Genomic DNA, 18,450 nt, shown 5'->3' with positions numbered 1-18,450 from the left:
TTTCGTCATCGGACTTGTCTTGATGAGTCCTCAAGTGAGCAGTACCCGAAGTTCATTTGATGCTGAACCCTGGCTGCACCTAGGGGAACTCGGGTTTAGTGTTACACAGGCAAACGCTGTTTTCGTCATCGGACTTGTCTTGATGAGTACTCGAGTGAGCAGTACCCGAAATCCAGCTGATGCTAAACCCTGGCTGCAGCTAGGGGAACTCGGGTTAAGTGTAACCCAGGCAAACGCTGTTTTCGTCATCGGACTTGTCTTGATGAGTACTCGAGCAAGCAGTACCCAAAGTCCAGCTGATGCTGAACTCTAGCTGCACCTAGGGGAACTCGGGTTTAGTGTAACACAGGCAAACGCTGTTTTCGTTATCGGACTTGTCTTGATGAGTACTCAAGTGAGCAGTACCCGAAGTCCAGCTGATGCTGAACCCTGGCTGCATCTAGAGGAACTCGGGTTTAGTGTAACACAGGCAAACGCTGTTTTCGTCATCGGACTTGTCTTGATGAGTACTCGAGTAAGCAGTACCCAAAGTCCAGCTGATGCTGAACTCTGGCTGCACCTAGTTGAACTCGGGTTTAGTGTAACACAACACAGGCAAACGCTGTTTTCATCATCGGACTTGTCTTGAGTACTCGAGTGAGCAGTACCCAAAGTCCAGCTGATGCTGAACTCTGTTTGCACCTAGGGGAACTCGGGTTTAGTGTAACACAGGCAAACGCTGTTTTCGTCATCGGACTTGTCTTAATGAGTATTTGGGTGAGCTGTACCCAAGATAGAGCTGATGCTGAAACCTAGCTGTACCTAGGGGAACTCGGGTTTGGTGTAACATAGGCAAACGCTGTTTGCGTCATCGGACATGTCTTGACGAGGACTTGGGTGCGCAGTAGCCAAGACAGCGCTGTAGCTGAGCCCTGGCGGTATCTAGGGCAACTCTGGTTTCGATACATTATAATATAGAAATATTTCATGCAATCTCAAGTTAGGCATAAAAACATAATATTAACTGAACAAAAATCTTACCAGAAGTGAATATTAACATCAAGTAGTTAGAACACATTTATTAATTTGCCATACATGAAACACTTTATTTGTGTCTAAAAAATACGTATGTATATCCATTTGAATATCAAAATTAAGTACAGTCGATTTCACTAATAGTAACACAGGGAATAAAGAGAATACTGGAGTTCCAAGCGTCCATAGACTGCGGTAACTACTTACTATCAGACGCGCTTTATGCTTGATTTCCACCAGAAAAGTATTTCTGTTTCAAACGATCTTCATAGAATTCACAACAATCAACAGAAATAGTTTGACAGATTCTATGGTACTACTCAACTCAACCAAGTACCAGTCATAAAGACGAGTCTCAGATATTTCACGATGACAAAAACAGCGTTTACCTATGTTGCACGAAACCCGAGTTCCTCTAGGAATAGCCCGAGTTCAGCATCAGCTCTACCTTGGTTACTGCTCACTCAAGTACTCATCAATACAAGTCCGATGACAAAACAGCGTTTGCATATGTTGCACGAAACCCAAGTTCCCTTAGGAATAGCCAGGGTTCAGCATCAGCTCTCTACCTTGGTTACTGCTCACTCAAGTACTCATCAATACAAATCCGATGACGAAAACAGCGTTTGCCTATGTTGCACGAAACCCGAGTTCCCCTAGGAATAGCCAGGGTTCAGCATCAGCTCTGCCCTGGTTACTGCTCACTCAAGTACTCACCAAAACAAGTCCGATGACGAAAACAGCGCTTGCCTATGTTACACCAAACCCGCGTTCCCCTGGGAAAAGCCAGGGTTCAGCATCAGCTCTACCTTGGTTACTGCTCACTCAAGTACTCATCAAGACAAGTCCGATGACGAAAACAGCGTTTGCCTATGTTGCACGAAACCCGAGTTCCCTTAGAAATAGCCAGGGTTCAGCATCAGCTCTACCTTGGTTACTGCTTACTCAAGTACTCATCAATACAAGTCCGATGACGAAAACAGCGTTTGCCTATGTTGCACGAAACCCGAGTTCCCTTAGGAATAGCCAGGGTTCAGCATCAGCTCTACCTTGGTTACTGCTCACACAAGTACTCATCAAGACAAGTCCGATGACGAAAACAGCGCTTGCCTATGTTACTCCAAACCCGCGTTCCCCTGGGAAAAGCCAGGGTTCAGCATCAGCTCTACCTTGGTTACTGCTCACACAAGTACTCATCAAGACAAGTCCGATGACGAAAACAGCGTTTGCCTATGTTACTCACTAAACCCGCGTTCCCTTGGGAAAAGCCAGGGTTCAGCATCAGCTCTACCTTGGTTACTGCTCACTCAAGTACTCATCAAGACAAGTCCGATGACGAAAACAGCGTTTGCCTATGTTGCACGAAACCCGAGTTCCCCTAGGAATAGCCAGGGTTCAGCATCAGCTCTGCCCTGGTTACTCCTCACTCAAGTACTCACCAATACAAGTCCGATGACGAAAACAGCGCTTGCCTATGTTACTCCAAACCCGCGTTCCCCTAGGAATAGCCAGGGTTCAGGATCAGCTCTAACTTGGTTACTGCTCACACAAGTACTCATCAAGACAAGTCCGATGACGAAAACAGCGCTTGCCTATGTTACTCCAAACCCGCGTTCCCCTGGGAAAAGCCAGGGTTCAGCATCAGCTCTATCTTGGTTACTGCTCACTCAAGTACTCATCAATACAAGTCCGATGACGAAAACAGCGTTTGCCTATGTTGCACGAAACCCGAGTTCCCTTAGGAATAGCCAGGGTTCAGCATCAGCTCTACCTTGGTTACTGCTCACACAAGTACTCATCAAGACAAGTCCGATGACGAAAACAGCGCTTGCCTATGTTACTCCAAACCCGCGTTCCCCTGGGAAAAGCCAGGGTTCAGCATCAGCTCTACCTTGGTTACTGCTCACTCAAGTACTCATCAATACAAGTCCGATGACGAAAACAGCGTTTGCCTATGTTGCACGAAACCCGAGTTCCCCTAGAAATAGCCAGGGTTCAGCATCAGCTCTACCTTGGTTACTGCTCACTCAAGTACTCATCAAAACAAGTCCGATGACGAAAACAGCGCTTGCCTATGTTAAACCAAACCCGCGTTCCCCTGGGAAAAGCCAGGGTTCAGCATCAGCTCTATCTTAGAAACTGCTCACCCAATTAACTCATCAAGGCGAGTTGGATGACGAAAACGGCTTATTTTTATGTTGGCAATTAACGTTTTCAATGTGTAATGATAATGGTTAATTGTATTGATTTTCGGCCAACACTGTATATTTACATGCATACATACATATTTACATATTTATATATTTATATTCATACATACATACCTACATACATTCATACATACCTACATACATTCATACGTACGAACATACATACTGATCTATGGGCGACGATGATCATTTACCATCAGGCGATCCATCAGTCCCTTGTCTCCCAGTTCATTAAAAATAATTTCTAGCCGTGTTCTACTTCTATCCAACGAATACATGTTTCGTTGCAAAATTAAAAATGGGGCGTATAGTACGGAGTGGCAACAGCGCATTTTCCTTCCTGTTCTTACACTAGCTTAGATTCATAATCCTGTCTCTTTCACGCAAGGCTCGACTACGCTTCAACAAAAGGGAAAGCCTTATAAATAGCGCTTAAAATAAGGGTAACCCTTATTAAAGGCTTGCAAGCCGTATCGGATAGCGGTAAGCCAATGCACAGGGCTAGCTTTATTGTTTTGCTAAGTTTTTTGTAAGGGCTAGTCAAATGAATGGGCTTGCAGTTCGAAAGGGAGAGTCTCTCGATTGGGTCGTCCTTACGTTAGGGATTCCCAATGAAAGGCTTGTAGCGCGGAATGGGTTGTCCGGTCCCTGTATAAAAGACCTCACGCAAGCTGTGCTAATTAGTTCGCGAATTCGTCGAGAGGTGGCGCTAAACACAATTATGCTCATTAGAGAACCTATACTTCTAGCCTAGCCCAGTCTTTAGACTTAATGTGAGTAACGTAAAAGTACCTAATAGTTTTGTAGGTACGGAACCCTCGGTGGGCGAGTCCGACTCGCACTTGGCCGGTTTTTTTTTAGTAATAATGATCTATCAAATACATAAATAAAAACCTGGAAGCGCATAAATCTTACATTTTACATCCTTCCTACATCCGATATCGGATCGGATAATGTGAAAACGGCCTAAGTGTACCATGTTTATTATACCCTCCTGTATGATTGATATGTTTAGCTAGGCTGTTAATGTTAATTTAAGGAATAAATAAATAAAGAATAAAGAATAAATTCTCTCTTCGCACGTGTATCGTATGTTGTATGTTTTGCAGTACGTATAACTTTTTGAAGTTTACGCACTAATAACATCATATGATATGTACTGTAATAGTATATTACGATACAAGTGCTTAAAAAAGGAAGTTCGAAACGAGTGGCGATAAAATAAAACACGACCGAAGGGAGTGTTTTAAATCGACACGAGTTACGAATTTCCTTTTCGCACGTATATCGTACGACGTTTTTCAGTACAGATGAGCCTCCGAAGTTTCGACCTGGCATATAATGAGCCACTTCTCGCACTAGTGCGTAAAAAAAACACCATCTGTACTGAAAAAATATATGCGTCCTACGCCACCCATACTTCCTGTATGACAAACACAAAATATATTCGATAGAAAACAGGGAAACATCAAATTGAACAAGTACTTAAGGCTGCTAATATAATACACAAATACAAGTACTAAAAGCACTCACCTTAAGTACTAACCTAGTACGTACCTATTAAGTGTAGTACGCAAACGCAAACCACTAGCCATTGATATCTCGCCTGACCCCAATACAATACTACCGGCGTAACACAAAAGGTAAGGTGGATGTACCACTGCTCGATAGGTTAAGGGAAAATATTTATGTGCTTCGTGATATTACGATAATTTACCCATCTATACAAAACATGTCCATCTTTTTTGGGAGATGTGACCTTTAACTTTGTTAAATGCAATTAGTTTCATACAGTGATAATATAAAAAAATCTCAAAATTAAATAAAACGTAAGTCAATACGCTTGTCCGAATAACTGACAGGTGCTTTTGCTGGCAGTCCTAATAGATGACATCTAAGTATGATTCAGGAAAAACAGTAAAAAACAAGTGTTTTGGGTTAAAATTTACTACAAAATTAAATAATTTAATAAAAAAAACGTATTCTGTTGATAACATTTACTTTTTACGTGCTACATTTATGTAATAAAATAGAATAAGTCGGCTCCGCATTTTGAGCAAAATAAATTATGTAATGAACTAAAATAGGGATTCCCCCAAAATAAAAAATGTATTCCACAGATTCTGCAATACTTTGCCTTTTTAGGGTTCCGTAGTCAACTAGGAACCCTTATAGTTTCGCCATGTCTGTCTGTCCGTCCGTCCGTCCGTCCGTCCGTCCGCGGATAATCTCAGTAACTGTTAGCACTAGAAAGCTGAAATTTGGTACCAATATGTCAATCAATCACGACCACAAAGTGCAAAAATAAAAAATGGGAAAAAATGTTTTATTAGGGTACCCCCCATACATGTAAAGTGGGGGTTGATTTTTTTTTAATTCGAACCCCAACGTGTGATATATTGTTGGATAGGTATTTAAAAATGAATAAGGGTTTACTAAGACCGTTTTTTGATAATATTAATATTTTCTGAAATAATCGCTCCTAAAGGAAAAAAAAGTGCGTCCCCCCCCCTCTAACTTTTGAACCATATGTTCAAAAAATATGAAAAAAATCACAAAAGTAGAACTTTATAAAGACTTTCTAGGAAAATTATTTTGAACTTGATAGGTTCAGTAGTTTTTGAGAAAAATACGGAAAACTACGGAACCCTACACTGAGCGTGGCCCGACACGCTCTTGGCCAGTTTTTTCAGTAAAGTTAATGTGACTTACAGAAAAATATGCTGATAATATGAAACTGTAAACGATTCGTTTTGGCTACTTTAATCGTGATATCCTGAAAAAACGACTCGACAAACATTGGGACTTGGAAAATAACGTAACAGTCCCAATAAATGCCAGCCGTGTCGAGTTTTAGACTTGCGACGGTTTTCAGTCCTAATAAATGACACGCTTGTTTATCACAGTAACAATGAACGAAATCGACATTTAATTACTTAAATATCTTCCCGCACATTCTAGCAACAACACAATTATAGAATATGTTCACAACTTACCGTGAAAGTATTTTAAATAAGTCAGCAAATACGAGCAAAGCTTAACCAAATCGCTAACAAAATTGAGAGATTGATTGCTCATGACAATGTCATCACATATATTATTCATGAATTGAAAAAAGTTTCTATATTTTATAATATGGCGTATGAAATGTGAAGGCTACAAACATTTCTCATCTAATAAATCTAATTGCGATGAATGTAACGGTAATCTTATCTTATTAATCGCTATTTAAACCATGGGTGACGAGTACTAGTACCGCGTCGAGCACTAGTACATCCACCTTACAAACGTTTTTATGTGTGCGTTTATTATTTTCCTACTTTATTTTACTACCAGAAGAAGGAATATATACATACATACATACTATCACGCCTGTATCCCATGAAGGGGTAAGCAGAGAGCACATGAAACTTCTCAAGTTTCAGTGCCACTCTTGGCAAATAAGGGGCTGAAAAAAAAACGAAACTGTGACATTGCAGTGACAGGTTGCCAGCCTCTCGCCTACGCCACAATTTGCCCCATATCCCACAGTCGCCTTCTACGACACCCACGGGAAGAAAGGGGATGGTGAAATTCTTAACCCGTCACCACACAGAAGGAATATATCTAAAAAATATAACTTTCAGATCTTCTTGAACCCGAAAATGAGGGTACCTAACAGGTGAATATTGAAATTCTGGGGTCCCCCACTCCCCCCGCGAACCCTACTCACCCCAAATTACATTATTATGACTATAACATTCGGTTTAGCATTATTTGACTTGTCTTGTCGTAGATCCTTGAAAATAACTTTGAGGTTGCTAACTTTTTTACTATGGGTGAAATATTTTTAGAAATAATCACTTTGAAACAGAAAAATAAATATGATTTAGGGGGCGTCCATTAATTACGTCATACTGCAGCATAGGGCAGGGGGGGTCCAAAATAATCCAAAAACGTATGACATGATTAATATGGTTGTGTTTCTGATATTAGTTTCTTTATAATATGAAGATTTAGCTTAGTCAGATAGTAAAAACCACAGTACATATTATGTACTGTGGTTTTTACTATCTGACTAAGCTAAATCTTGGGCGCCATCGCCACTTAAGTTTAAGTCTTGTTGAACACATGCTCAGTTTTAGTGTTTGTTAGTCTCGAGTTACAAAATAAGGTTTACGATTACGATGTAAGCTACATTGAGTGTGGGCTTTCCCGTTGCAGGTACGAGGCTCCGCGTAGCCAACGAGCCAAACATTTACGCTTTGTAGCGTATGAATAGCAACCTGTCACTGTTGTCACACTGATACGGGAGAGTGATACACAGTTATAAAGCGTATCGTTATCGTTAAACTATTGGAAGCTCGCCGTAGTCCTAGAATCCACGAAATCACCTCGTGATTTTTCAAAGACAGATAAGTCACACACTTTCTAAAATATAACATTAAGTATATGACATGCCATGAATCGACAAAATAATTTATTTCATAACATTATTTTACAATTATTTTGCAATATTATGTTTAAGTAACTTCAATACCTAATACTAATACTTTTTGTTAGCCATGAATTATGCGAAGAACTTTTTAAATTAGCATACTTATGGTAACTCCATGGACTCTAGAACCGTGGCAAACATCCAAAAGTCCCAAGCTTTAGCTAGTGCATATAATTGTCAGATTGGCTAGGTACTTCACAGAACACAGTTTCAACACAGACCAATAAGGATTTTCCTTTTCACCCATTCGAATATTGATGCCATCGTCCACTGACAATGAGTAATAATTATTGCAGAGAATAAATTTACGTAATTTTGATTTGCTACATCAAATACATGTTTACTTACACAGTAGACGATAAGGAAAGAATAGTGAGTGCTTGCATTCGCCAACAAACTGTCATATAGTTTGGCGAAAATACAATAATTAGAATAATAGTGTGTTGTGATAGGCTGAATCTCATATCTACACGTCTGTAGATATAGATGGCTCAGCTTAAAGATCACGTACTAAAAAGGCAGTGGTTTCCCTCTTCTGACACGTACCATAGTCGTATAAATAGTGTAGGATAAAATACTTGTGGTTAGAAGATTAAGAACGAAGATCAATACACTGTGCCGACCCAGCTCCTGTGTTTGGTGTACCACCCCCCCTCGGGAGTTATCCTATTTCAGTGTAACCTTTTTTGAGTAAATAAATAAAAAAAAAAACTTGTATTCAACTCAAAATACGAGTAAATGGACAATCATTATAATGTATTAATTATTATATTACTAGTTTTTGCCCACGGCTTCGCTCGCGTTGAATTCGAAAATAGGTTAGAAAGAGACAAAAGTATCTCACTCTCCATCCCTTCAACTATCTCCACTTAAAAAACCACGCTAAGTCGTCGCTCCGTTTCGCCGTGAAAGACGGACAAACAAACAGACACACACACTTTCCCATTTATAATATTACAGTAGGGATATTAATTGACCTCCCTCTGGGCCTCTGTTAGCCTAATAGTTATTTCTCTATCGCTTTTCAGTATTAGTATTTTATTTTATTTATTTATTTAATCTTTATTGCACAAAGAAAATACAATTGTACACAAGGCGGACTTAATGCTATAAGGCATTCTCTACCAGTCAACCATCGGGCAAAACAGAGAAATTGTAGGCGGTGCAACATTAAATTATATTAAGAACAAAATAGTTAAGTTATTTGCACAATATTATTAAGCTAACCTATATGTAATATATAAAAGAATAAACATACTTACACACAGATAATAATATACATACATACAATATATTTAAATACATAAAAAATACATACATACATATGACATCAGATGAAACTTACAAAAATGAAAGTATTGGTGCACCCAAAGTATTTAAGTATTCAACTTAGGGAACATACCCAAACTAACGTGTAACGAGACCATATTTGTGCCGTTTTTTGTCCCAAACCCGGGGGGACCAATCGTAGTAAATGCCAAGATCCCCCCCCCATCCCCCGTACTTTTCACCTAGTATTTTCAAATGAAGTTTTAAATCAATTTTTGCAGAAAGACTCCCCCCCACCCTAAACGTGTCACGTACTTTGGGTACGTTCCCTTACATATGATAGTTTAATACAACAAAAAAGTATATACATACTATATACCACATAGCATTTCTAGATGTCTATAAAACCCATAGCCACATGCCAGCCCAGAATTAGGACAGTCCAAGTTTATATAATGTAAACCCGTTCCGTTACTGTCCTGTCCATATAAACCTCGGGTCTAGCCTACAAGGCAGCCGCTTATGACATCATGGGGACTGCCCCCAATAGATACTGCATTACGCTGCGCTTACAGATGCTTTAAATGTTTTTGAAAACTAAATTTAAAACCTGGGGGGCAATTTTTGAATCTCGCATGCGGGATTTTGTCACTAAAATACCAGGTTGAAACCGGTGACTTGCTTATTATTTTCAGTGACAATTTTCTGAATTCGAACGCGTGAGACTCAAAAATCGGCTCCCAGAGGAGGGAATAGCCTGGCAAAAAGGCGTGGAAATTAATAGGGGCGCCACCACCGTTTAACATGACTGTGGTAAATATTGAGTCACTTTTGTATAATAATGTATCAGTTAGGTGTTGCTATGATAAAAAAAAAAACAATTTCTACTTGTTATGCCAGGGCCACGCGTTGCACTCTAGTTATTATTTTTTATTTAATTTTCTTCTCGGGATAGGTCTTTCACAATATGCATTATAAAAGTAAAATATAAAAAACACCTGCAAAATAATACTTAATTATATTAATGTTTACTTTAAATCTCACGTTTTCACAGAGTTGCTCAAGCTAATTATTATTGATTCCCTTTAGACCCGACCATGTCATATAACTTAAAATGTTCATTAATTTTTATTTCATTATTAATCATTTCTGAAATAAAACTGTAGAAACGGATAATATAGCGTATAATGAAATTATAAATACATCCCGACGTTTCGAAGTTTCTTTACAGCGTTCGCGGTCAACGGCTGACTGAGGAAAGATTACAATGATCAAAACCTATGTAACAAGTAATAATAATGAACCAGAAATAATATTATAGATTTATACTTAACGATGATTTAATCAATGAAACGTAATTAACTTAATAACAAATTATTAAACGCCAAATAGTGTTATGTAAGGTAGAGTTACATTATTTCTCAAAGCCAATCTATTCTACATCGCTCTTTTTTCTTAGAATTGTTTGCAATCTTGACGGGTTAAAAAGTTCACCACCTCCTTTCTTCCCGTGGGTGTCGTAGAAGTTGACTGTGGGATATGGGTTAAATTGTGGCGTAGGCGAAAGGCTGGCAGCCAGTCACTGCAATGTCACATTCACATTTCGTTTTCTTTTAAGCCCTTATTTGCCAAGAGTGTGATTGAAACTTGAGTAGTTTTATGTGCTCTGCCTACTCCAGATACAGCCGTGATCTTAAATACCTTAAAAATAGATTGAAGTAATAAATTGTCGCTCTTGCATACTTAAACATAGGGAGGCATATAGCAATGCCTCGGTTTACAAGAGGTGGAAACATAAACGCTGCATCTAGTAGTGAGTAGTCTGTGTGACAACACTAGATTCTGGTAATCCAGTGACTCTAGTGACACGGGAAACGGTATGTCGTAATAATATGTCGTTTTTCTGCCATTTTACTTTGTTGCTGTGATGTGACAAATTTGAACCACTTTACTGGATAATAAAATACGAGAACTTGAATTTAAACGTCTACATCAGATAAAATACGAGTGTAAACTTGTTTGAATCTTCCTGTCGAGCATTGCCGGCCTAATGTCATACAATTGTAATTTAAGGGTGCATTCCAGAGCTTAACTTATTCTAATTAACTCTTATTACTACTTACTTTATTTTTATATGGTAAACTTGACTTATACTTACTGTTTAGAAACTATTGTTTAGTACTGTGTAAATACCTAAATACTTATTTTGAACTATCGATTTTTGAAATGACATTGTCATTGAAACGTTTTAATGATGACGATGATATGCCTAATAGGTAAAACCGATTTTCCTCTTTTTAAATTTTGTAAAACTTCAGGTACCTACTATCGAACCAACCCCAAAGGCAAAAAAGTAAGGGTTTCATACATTTTGACTGTCGTCCTGATTTTTTTAGGTTGAATATTTTTTGTGATTTGTTGTCTGGTCCCTAAAAGTCGCTTTAGTACCTATGGTATTTATTTTTTTATTTACCTCGTTAATTACTGTAGGTGCTTTAAACAATAAACTTGGTATCTCAAGTAATTTCTGTCACTACAATAATTGGTGCCAATGTTTATGATCCCCTAAAAAATATTTTTCTACTAAAAAACTTGTTTGTCAGACTACAGTTTTTCGCATTAAAAAAAATAGACATACCGCATCCCTCGGGCTAACGTCGCTGGTATTAAAAGCCAGTGCCGAGCACTCGCTCAACAGCAGAAGAATTCCCAGAAACATGGCTACATCACGACACAGCACAACACAAAAATTAAAACAATAACATCTTACATTTTTAAATTAAAAAAAATAAAGGTTTTGTTTGTGGACGCGCGCTCGGGCGGCGTTTGGCGGGAAAATGTACGCATGCGCGCTCGCGCCCAGACGCCATGGCGCAATAGGGCCCGGCCTCGCTGTTGTGCTCCCGCGATGGACGTTATCACATACCTACGGGGAGTGTAGTATCCTTGATCCTTTGTATCTTAGGGTGAATAGGCTAGTTTCCTACTAGTCAAATCAGCTTCTTTTTAAGAACTGTCGAAACGATTTGCTAATGTGGAATTACTATGAAATACTGAAGAGTGACGTCACGGTCAACTCATTTACTTTATATCTTTCTCTTTGACTCATTAAATATAAATTAAGTTTAAACATAACTACTGTCCATATTTTCTAATTATGTGGTGCTTTATTTCGTGCACTGCTTAAAATATTTTATTTTAGGTATAGGAAACTAGCCTATTGAGCGGTTTCTAAAATAAATGTTTGATTTAAGTAACAACAAAAATAATACCTAGTTTTTGTTACTGGTTATTTATATTTGTACAAAGTCGGGACTTGGATGATGAATTGATACTTTATCTTTTACGGAATTGGTTTGGAGTAATATCCTAAATTAAAAGGCAAGTTTATTTTTATCCCTTAAGTACAGTATATCTGGATACGGATTTGATCAGGAATTGTCATAAATTTATTTAGTGTAGTGACCATGTAGTGACAAACATCCGCAAAAATACTATTACTATTTTGATCCAAGCTTACTGCCGAGCTGCCGTATTCAAACAATGCTTTTAAGATATGAGTAAGATTTGTTAGTGTCAAACATATCGTTTTTAGAAAACTACTACATCTATATTTCAGTCCCTTGAGTTTTCACTTATCCAGGTTTCACCGTATGTTAAAATCTGCGAGTGCAACATTGTAAGTGAGTTATTCCTAATCATAAACTAAATTGCAGTAAATCAAGGTTAAATCGTCAAAATACAGTTGCAAATTGAAATAATTACGAAGTCGATTAGGACAGGATATACAAGATCTTTTTGCGTGTATCAGTTACGACGGCAGGCTCAGGCCAGCTGCCTATTTCACCACAGTGACATTGACGCTTGACACTGACAATTCTGTGCGTATTTCTGGGTCGATAATGAATATTGTTACTGAGCGTCAATATTTCTTTGTTGAGCAGGCAATGAATGGCGAAGTGTCACTCGCCGGGCGACAATTGTCACTGTTGTGAAATAGGCCAGTAGTTATAAACTGAAATAGATACCATACACTAAAGAAAAAGCGATCAAGCCCACTGGTGGCGAAGCCGGGAATCGAACCCTGGTCTCTAGCTAACGCGGCTGACGTGTTGGACCGCTACACCACCCCGACCGCCGAGGTAGGTACCCGTCGAAATTTCTCTAGTGTATGTTATCTCTGAAGGCTAGGCGCCTTTGACCAACTCTAAGGGCGAGCAATTTGTGCTTGCACCTCCTATATGAATCCTTTTGCAGGATTACGATATAGCGAGAGAGATGGTGCTGCCATCTATCGATGTAGGGAACAAATCAAATTATTTTATTAAATATTTTTTGATTTGTTTTTTTTTTTAAGTTTTAACACTACTAAGTATATATAAATTATAAACTGAAATAGATACCATACACTAAAGAAAAAGCGATCAAGCCCACTGGTGGCGAAGCCGGGAATCGAACCCGGGTTTCCAGCCAGTAGTTGAGGCCAGTAGTTGTTTATCCTTTGGCTATGTATTTTTAGCGCTAATCTCTCGCTCAGGGAAATGAATGACACGAGTGGGTGCAGATGTACCTAAGGCCTCTTTTTTTAATATACCTACACAGTGAAATAAAAAGGACCATTCAAATTCAAACTTTGCATATTTGCATTTTATCCACAAGAGCGCAAAGTAATTTCATACGAATTGTAACTTTATGTCTTAAGCTGGCTGGTAGAATTTACCTATAAATTATGACTTTGAATCATAAATATTGATTAGATCGATGGATTTGATTTGGTGTGATGTTTTATAGTCAGTATTTTGTCCGTGTTGGTGTGGTGAAAAAGTTGTGTTTCACACGGTGGCAAAGTTCGTTTAACCTTCGTGCCTTGAAACCCTCGCAACGCTCAAGATTCCACTTTTTGAACCACTCGCTACGCTCGCGATTCAATAATTTCAATATTGGAATCTTTCGCTTGCTCGGGTATCAATATTGGCACGTGCGGTTAAACAACAACTTTGCCCCCTTGTGAAACAAATAACTATTAGCTGTTCCATACATTTCGATTGTCATGATGCCGCTCATTTCTATGGAACGGCCAAATTTTTTTCGATATTTCAGCATCGGTCCCATAATAATTGTTCATTATGACCTCAAATTCACTATTATGCAAAGTTTAAACGGTCCTTTTTGTTTCACCCTGTATAAAAATTGTTATTTTGCGTTAGCCTACGTATTCTTGTAGATATAAGTAAGAGACCAATCCGAAAATATAGAACGAAGATTCTTCCTTACATTTTAAACAATTTAGAACGCGTAACTAAACTCCACGAAAAATTTATGTAATTTTTGATTCTTGTTTATTTAGGCGCGGTGTTTCTTTTCTCAATTTCAAACATGTCATTTATGCTAAAGATTAACTATTCTGCATTATCTTCTTCTTCTTCTCGTGTCGATGGTTTCTTTTTCCTTTTTATATTAAACGGGAAGAAACATGTGCCTGTTTCTTTGTTCTGCATTATCAAAAACTCATAATAAAGGCACTTCAATTTTCTTATTAGTTTACGTAACGTATACACAGTGCACCTACCTACATTATTTTTCTTCTTTTTATTTATTCGATTCGGTAATACTTCACTGTATATGTAGAACAAAAGACATCAACGCGCCTTTAATAGTATTGCATAGGCTAAAGAGATTTCGCTTTTTTTAGGGTTCCGTACCAAAAAGGTACAACAGGAACCCTTATGGTGCGACTCTGTCCGTCTGTCTGTCCGTCTGTCACATCCCTAAATATCTCGAGAACTACTAATGCTATCAACTTGAAATTTGGAATAGTTGTGAACATTGTGAACCTCTACAAATAGAAGGTATAATTTTTTTTAATTTATTAATTTTAATTGTAGAAAATGGCCAAAATGAAAGGGGGGCAAACTGTAAATTTCAAGTTACTAGGTCAAGTGGGGTATCGTTAGAAAGAGCTTAAATTGAACGTAAAAAAACTATTTTTTATAATTTTTTTGTTGTGGAAAAAAAAGAATTTTGAAGGAAAATGTAAAAAAAATACCGTTCCCCCCCCTTAACTCCGAAGTTTACCAACGAAAAATTATGAAAATTTTAGGAAACATTGGTTTTATGCTAAATATTACAGGAAAAATATAATCGTGTTTGTATCTTGAAAACTTTTTTTTAATTCACAAAAAACTTTTCACATTTTTACTTTTAATTTACCCACCTTTGCAGATGTATATAGTACTTCAAATTAATACGAGATGTTACGTAAATCATCTTCTTTCCAATAAAGTAAAAATTGTTTAAATCGGTTAACATTATAAAGAATAATCCCTGAAAAACCAACATACTATGGTCGCGAAAATTAGTTAGCGAATTCACCGAGAGATGGCGTTATACACAATAATGCTCATTAGTACCTATACTTTTCTCTTCTAGTCAAGTCGTTAGAGTTATGTGAAAACATGAGATTATTTTAACTGGGGAGTTTGAAAGTTTGTACGGAACCCTCGGTGGGCGAGTCCAACTCGCACTTGACCGGTTTTTTTAATTTTAGGTACTAAAGTTCCGCAACGCATCCCACCTTTGGCAGGTTTCCCTAGGGTCTACAGTATGGATGTCTTCAAAAAAACACCGTCCGTCTTGTTAGCGTCCATACGCTACTTGTGACTGCTTACCACAAAGGAGACCGTATGCTTGTTTGCCACCAACGCATAGGTAAAAATGCATAGTTTACACCATGGCCTTAACATTAGCGATGATTAAGCAAACGTGGAAAAATATTGTATCTATTTATAGCATCTTCTAGTCTCCATAATTAGTTTGGTATTGACCAAATTCGCGACCGGTTTCTAAGGTGAACGACTTAGTATAAGAAAGACCTAGACTTGCAGGTATTAGTAAAAGATCAAGGTCTTTCTTAAGCAAGTTATTTTACATATACCTAATGCATAATAAAATAAAATAAATAAATAGGTACTAAAATAAATAAATATTATAGGACATTTTTACACAGATTGACTGAGCCCCACGGTAAGCTCAAGAAGGCTTGTTGTGGGTACTCAGCAACGATATACAGTGTAACAAAAATGGTGGTGATCTGTTTAAGGGCGTACTCAGTATCGTATTCTTATCAGGAAAAAGTAGAAGAAAATTTTTTTTTCGCTAAAAAAATTTTCACTTTTGTATGAGCCGGGCCGCGCGAATCGGTCGAATCTCCATACAAAGATAAAAAAAATTTTTGCGAAAAAAATTTTTTATCCTACTTTTTCCTGATGAGAATACGATACTGAATACGCCCTTAAACGGATCACCACCATTTTTGTTACACCCTGTAGGTACATTTTAATTAGTTTAAGTAAATGAACAGGATGTAGATAAGTACGTTTTTAGATGGCTATGAAGGAAACGTATAACATTCAATTCAATTTAACATCTTAATTAGGTAAGTACTTAGTTACGTACGTACTTACTTTCAAACTTTTATTTCAACAGTAGGTAAGAAAAAGCAAATTAAAAATGATGGCTCAGATCTATGAATCAGTTACCTATCAAGTTTTTTTTATATTCTAAAATTATAAAAACAACGTACAAATATCATTGTGTTAAAATTTGACGGTTAAAAAAATTAAAAATAGGTTAAGTCGGCCTTATCATCTTCCTTGTGTTATCCGGGCATTTGCCACGGCTCAATGCTTGGGGTCCGCTTTGACAGCTAATCCCAAGATTTGGCGTAGGCACTAGTTTTTACGAAAGCCACTGCCAATGCCATCTGACCTTCCATTTTCAACCCGAAGGGTAAACTAGATTGGAATTAGTCCGGTTTCCTCACGATGTTTTCCTTCACCAAAAAGCGAGTGGCAAATATCAAAAACAAAAATAATTATGGCTTGCTCAATAAGAGATTTCGCTGCCATTATCTATCTAAATAAATGACCATAGAACCTCCATTAGTATTGACAGTACAGCATTACATCAATAATTAAAAATTAGCAATGCTAATACTAAAACAATGGGCTATCAATTGTTACGTCAAGATTACAATGTGCATAACGCTAATTTCGGACCATGGAGTAAAATCTATGACTTGAGGTCACAGGGCTCTAAGATGACAGTGATGTAATAACTGTGTTACAGTATAAATACACACCAGTACTTTGACTTAAGTGTTTTTTAACCCCCGACGCAAAAACAACTTCACTAGGTACGCGCAAAGGCATTGTTACCTCATCTGCCATTAAATTTCACAAACGTCATTTCGGTCACTTACACTTGCTGTAAAACTCTTTGTGCTAATAAATATTATTATTATTTGTTTGTCTTTGCCATATCTCGGGAGCATGGGGTCCCGGACTTTATATTATACTTAAAACATCGATAATTAATAAATAAATAATGAGAAATAAAATAAAAGATCTACGTGATCGTTATAATTAGCGTATTCTATCAAAAAAAAATTGCCTGTCTTCAAAAACATTACCTACCCAATTGCGTGTTGCACTAGACTAAGTTTTAGCTCAGGATTCTGTTTCCAATTGGCCCACATTCCTTTCGTTCGTTTCGTCTTCGTCGAAGTCGAGCGACGAATTGACGTAATTTTTTAAGCGAAGATAGTTTGGAATTAGTAGATAAATATAAACCATGGGAAGGAATTATATCGCGTATAATGAATTTACAATTCATCCCGACGTTTCGATCACTTTCCAGCATTCGTGGTCAACGGGTGACTGACCTATGCGATGGGATGGATGGGTGGCGGGGGATTATACGCGATATAATCCGTTTCCATAGTTTTATTTCACGAGTAACTATCGCGGTAACCGAAGACAATATTAAGTAGATGTTTAAGTTTAGATGCTGTTAAATATATACACTGTGCACATGTAGCGGCATATATCTTCTGTATTGTCGGTGGTGCTGACAGTTACGAGCTTTCTTTCGCGTATTTAACTTGTAAACTTCGACAACGATAATTTTGCACCTGCATTTTAGTATCAATATATGACCACGCCATACTTGGTGTCAGTTTTCGGAGTGAGAACTTATCGTGGTGTAACTATGGTTGTTTGGGACGGGCAGGTATTCTGTACTTATTTGATAGCTTTATGATTGACGTAAGCACGTGCTTAGTGTGAAGTGTTAATCATAATATATTTGGAAGACGAGATTGTGTTGGATAACCTCTCTAATCTGTTGTATTGATTCTAAGTATTTTGATACGCAGTTTGTAGGTAGGTATTACGTATCAAAATCAAATAAACAACGCGTGGAAAAATACTTTAAAGCTTCGCAATCGCATAAACATGTGTCTTACTAATAAGGAAGCATTGCACTTTATAATTCAACATTACCGTTACCACAGATGCTACTAGGAACATTAGATAATTATTACTTACACATTAAATATATGTTGGGCTTAACTAGGCAATTATTTGTTTATCTTCGCGTAAGCTTTAATCTTATTTCATCTCATCTCTCTTTTACTTTCAT

The 18,450-nt window shown here is 37.7% G+C and overlaps 1 protein-coding gene across 1 annotated transcript in view; it reads right to left on the bottom strand.

The window, feature by feature from the left end:
* LOC125224873 (phospholipase B1, membrane-associated-like) overlaps positions 1-11,827 on the bottom strand; it is a 57,624-nt gene extending 45,797 nt beyond the window's left edge. Inside the window, exon 1 of the mRNA XM_048128375.1 lies at positions 11,609-11,827. Coding sequence (XP_047984332.1) covers positions 11,609-11,689 — 81 coding nt within the window. The 5' untranslated portion in view covers positions 11,690-11,827. The remainder of the gene's footprint in view (positions 1-11,608) is intronic.
* Between the last annotated feature and the right edge of the window lie 6,623 nt (positions 11,828-18,450).

The sequence above is a fragment of the Leguminivora glycinivorella genome, chromosome 3 (genome assembly GCF_023078275.1).
Source record: "Leguminivora glycinivorella isolate SPB_JAAS2020 chromosome 3, LegGlyc_1.1, whole genome shotgun sequence".
NCBI lineage: Eukaryota > Metazoa > Arthropoda > Insecta > Lepidoptera > Tortricidae > Leguminivora > Leguminivora glycinivorella.
The sequence above is the reverse complement of the archived record's forward strand: the minus strand, read 5'-3'. Positions and strand labels throughout refer to the sequence as shown.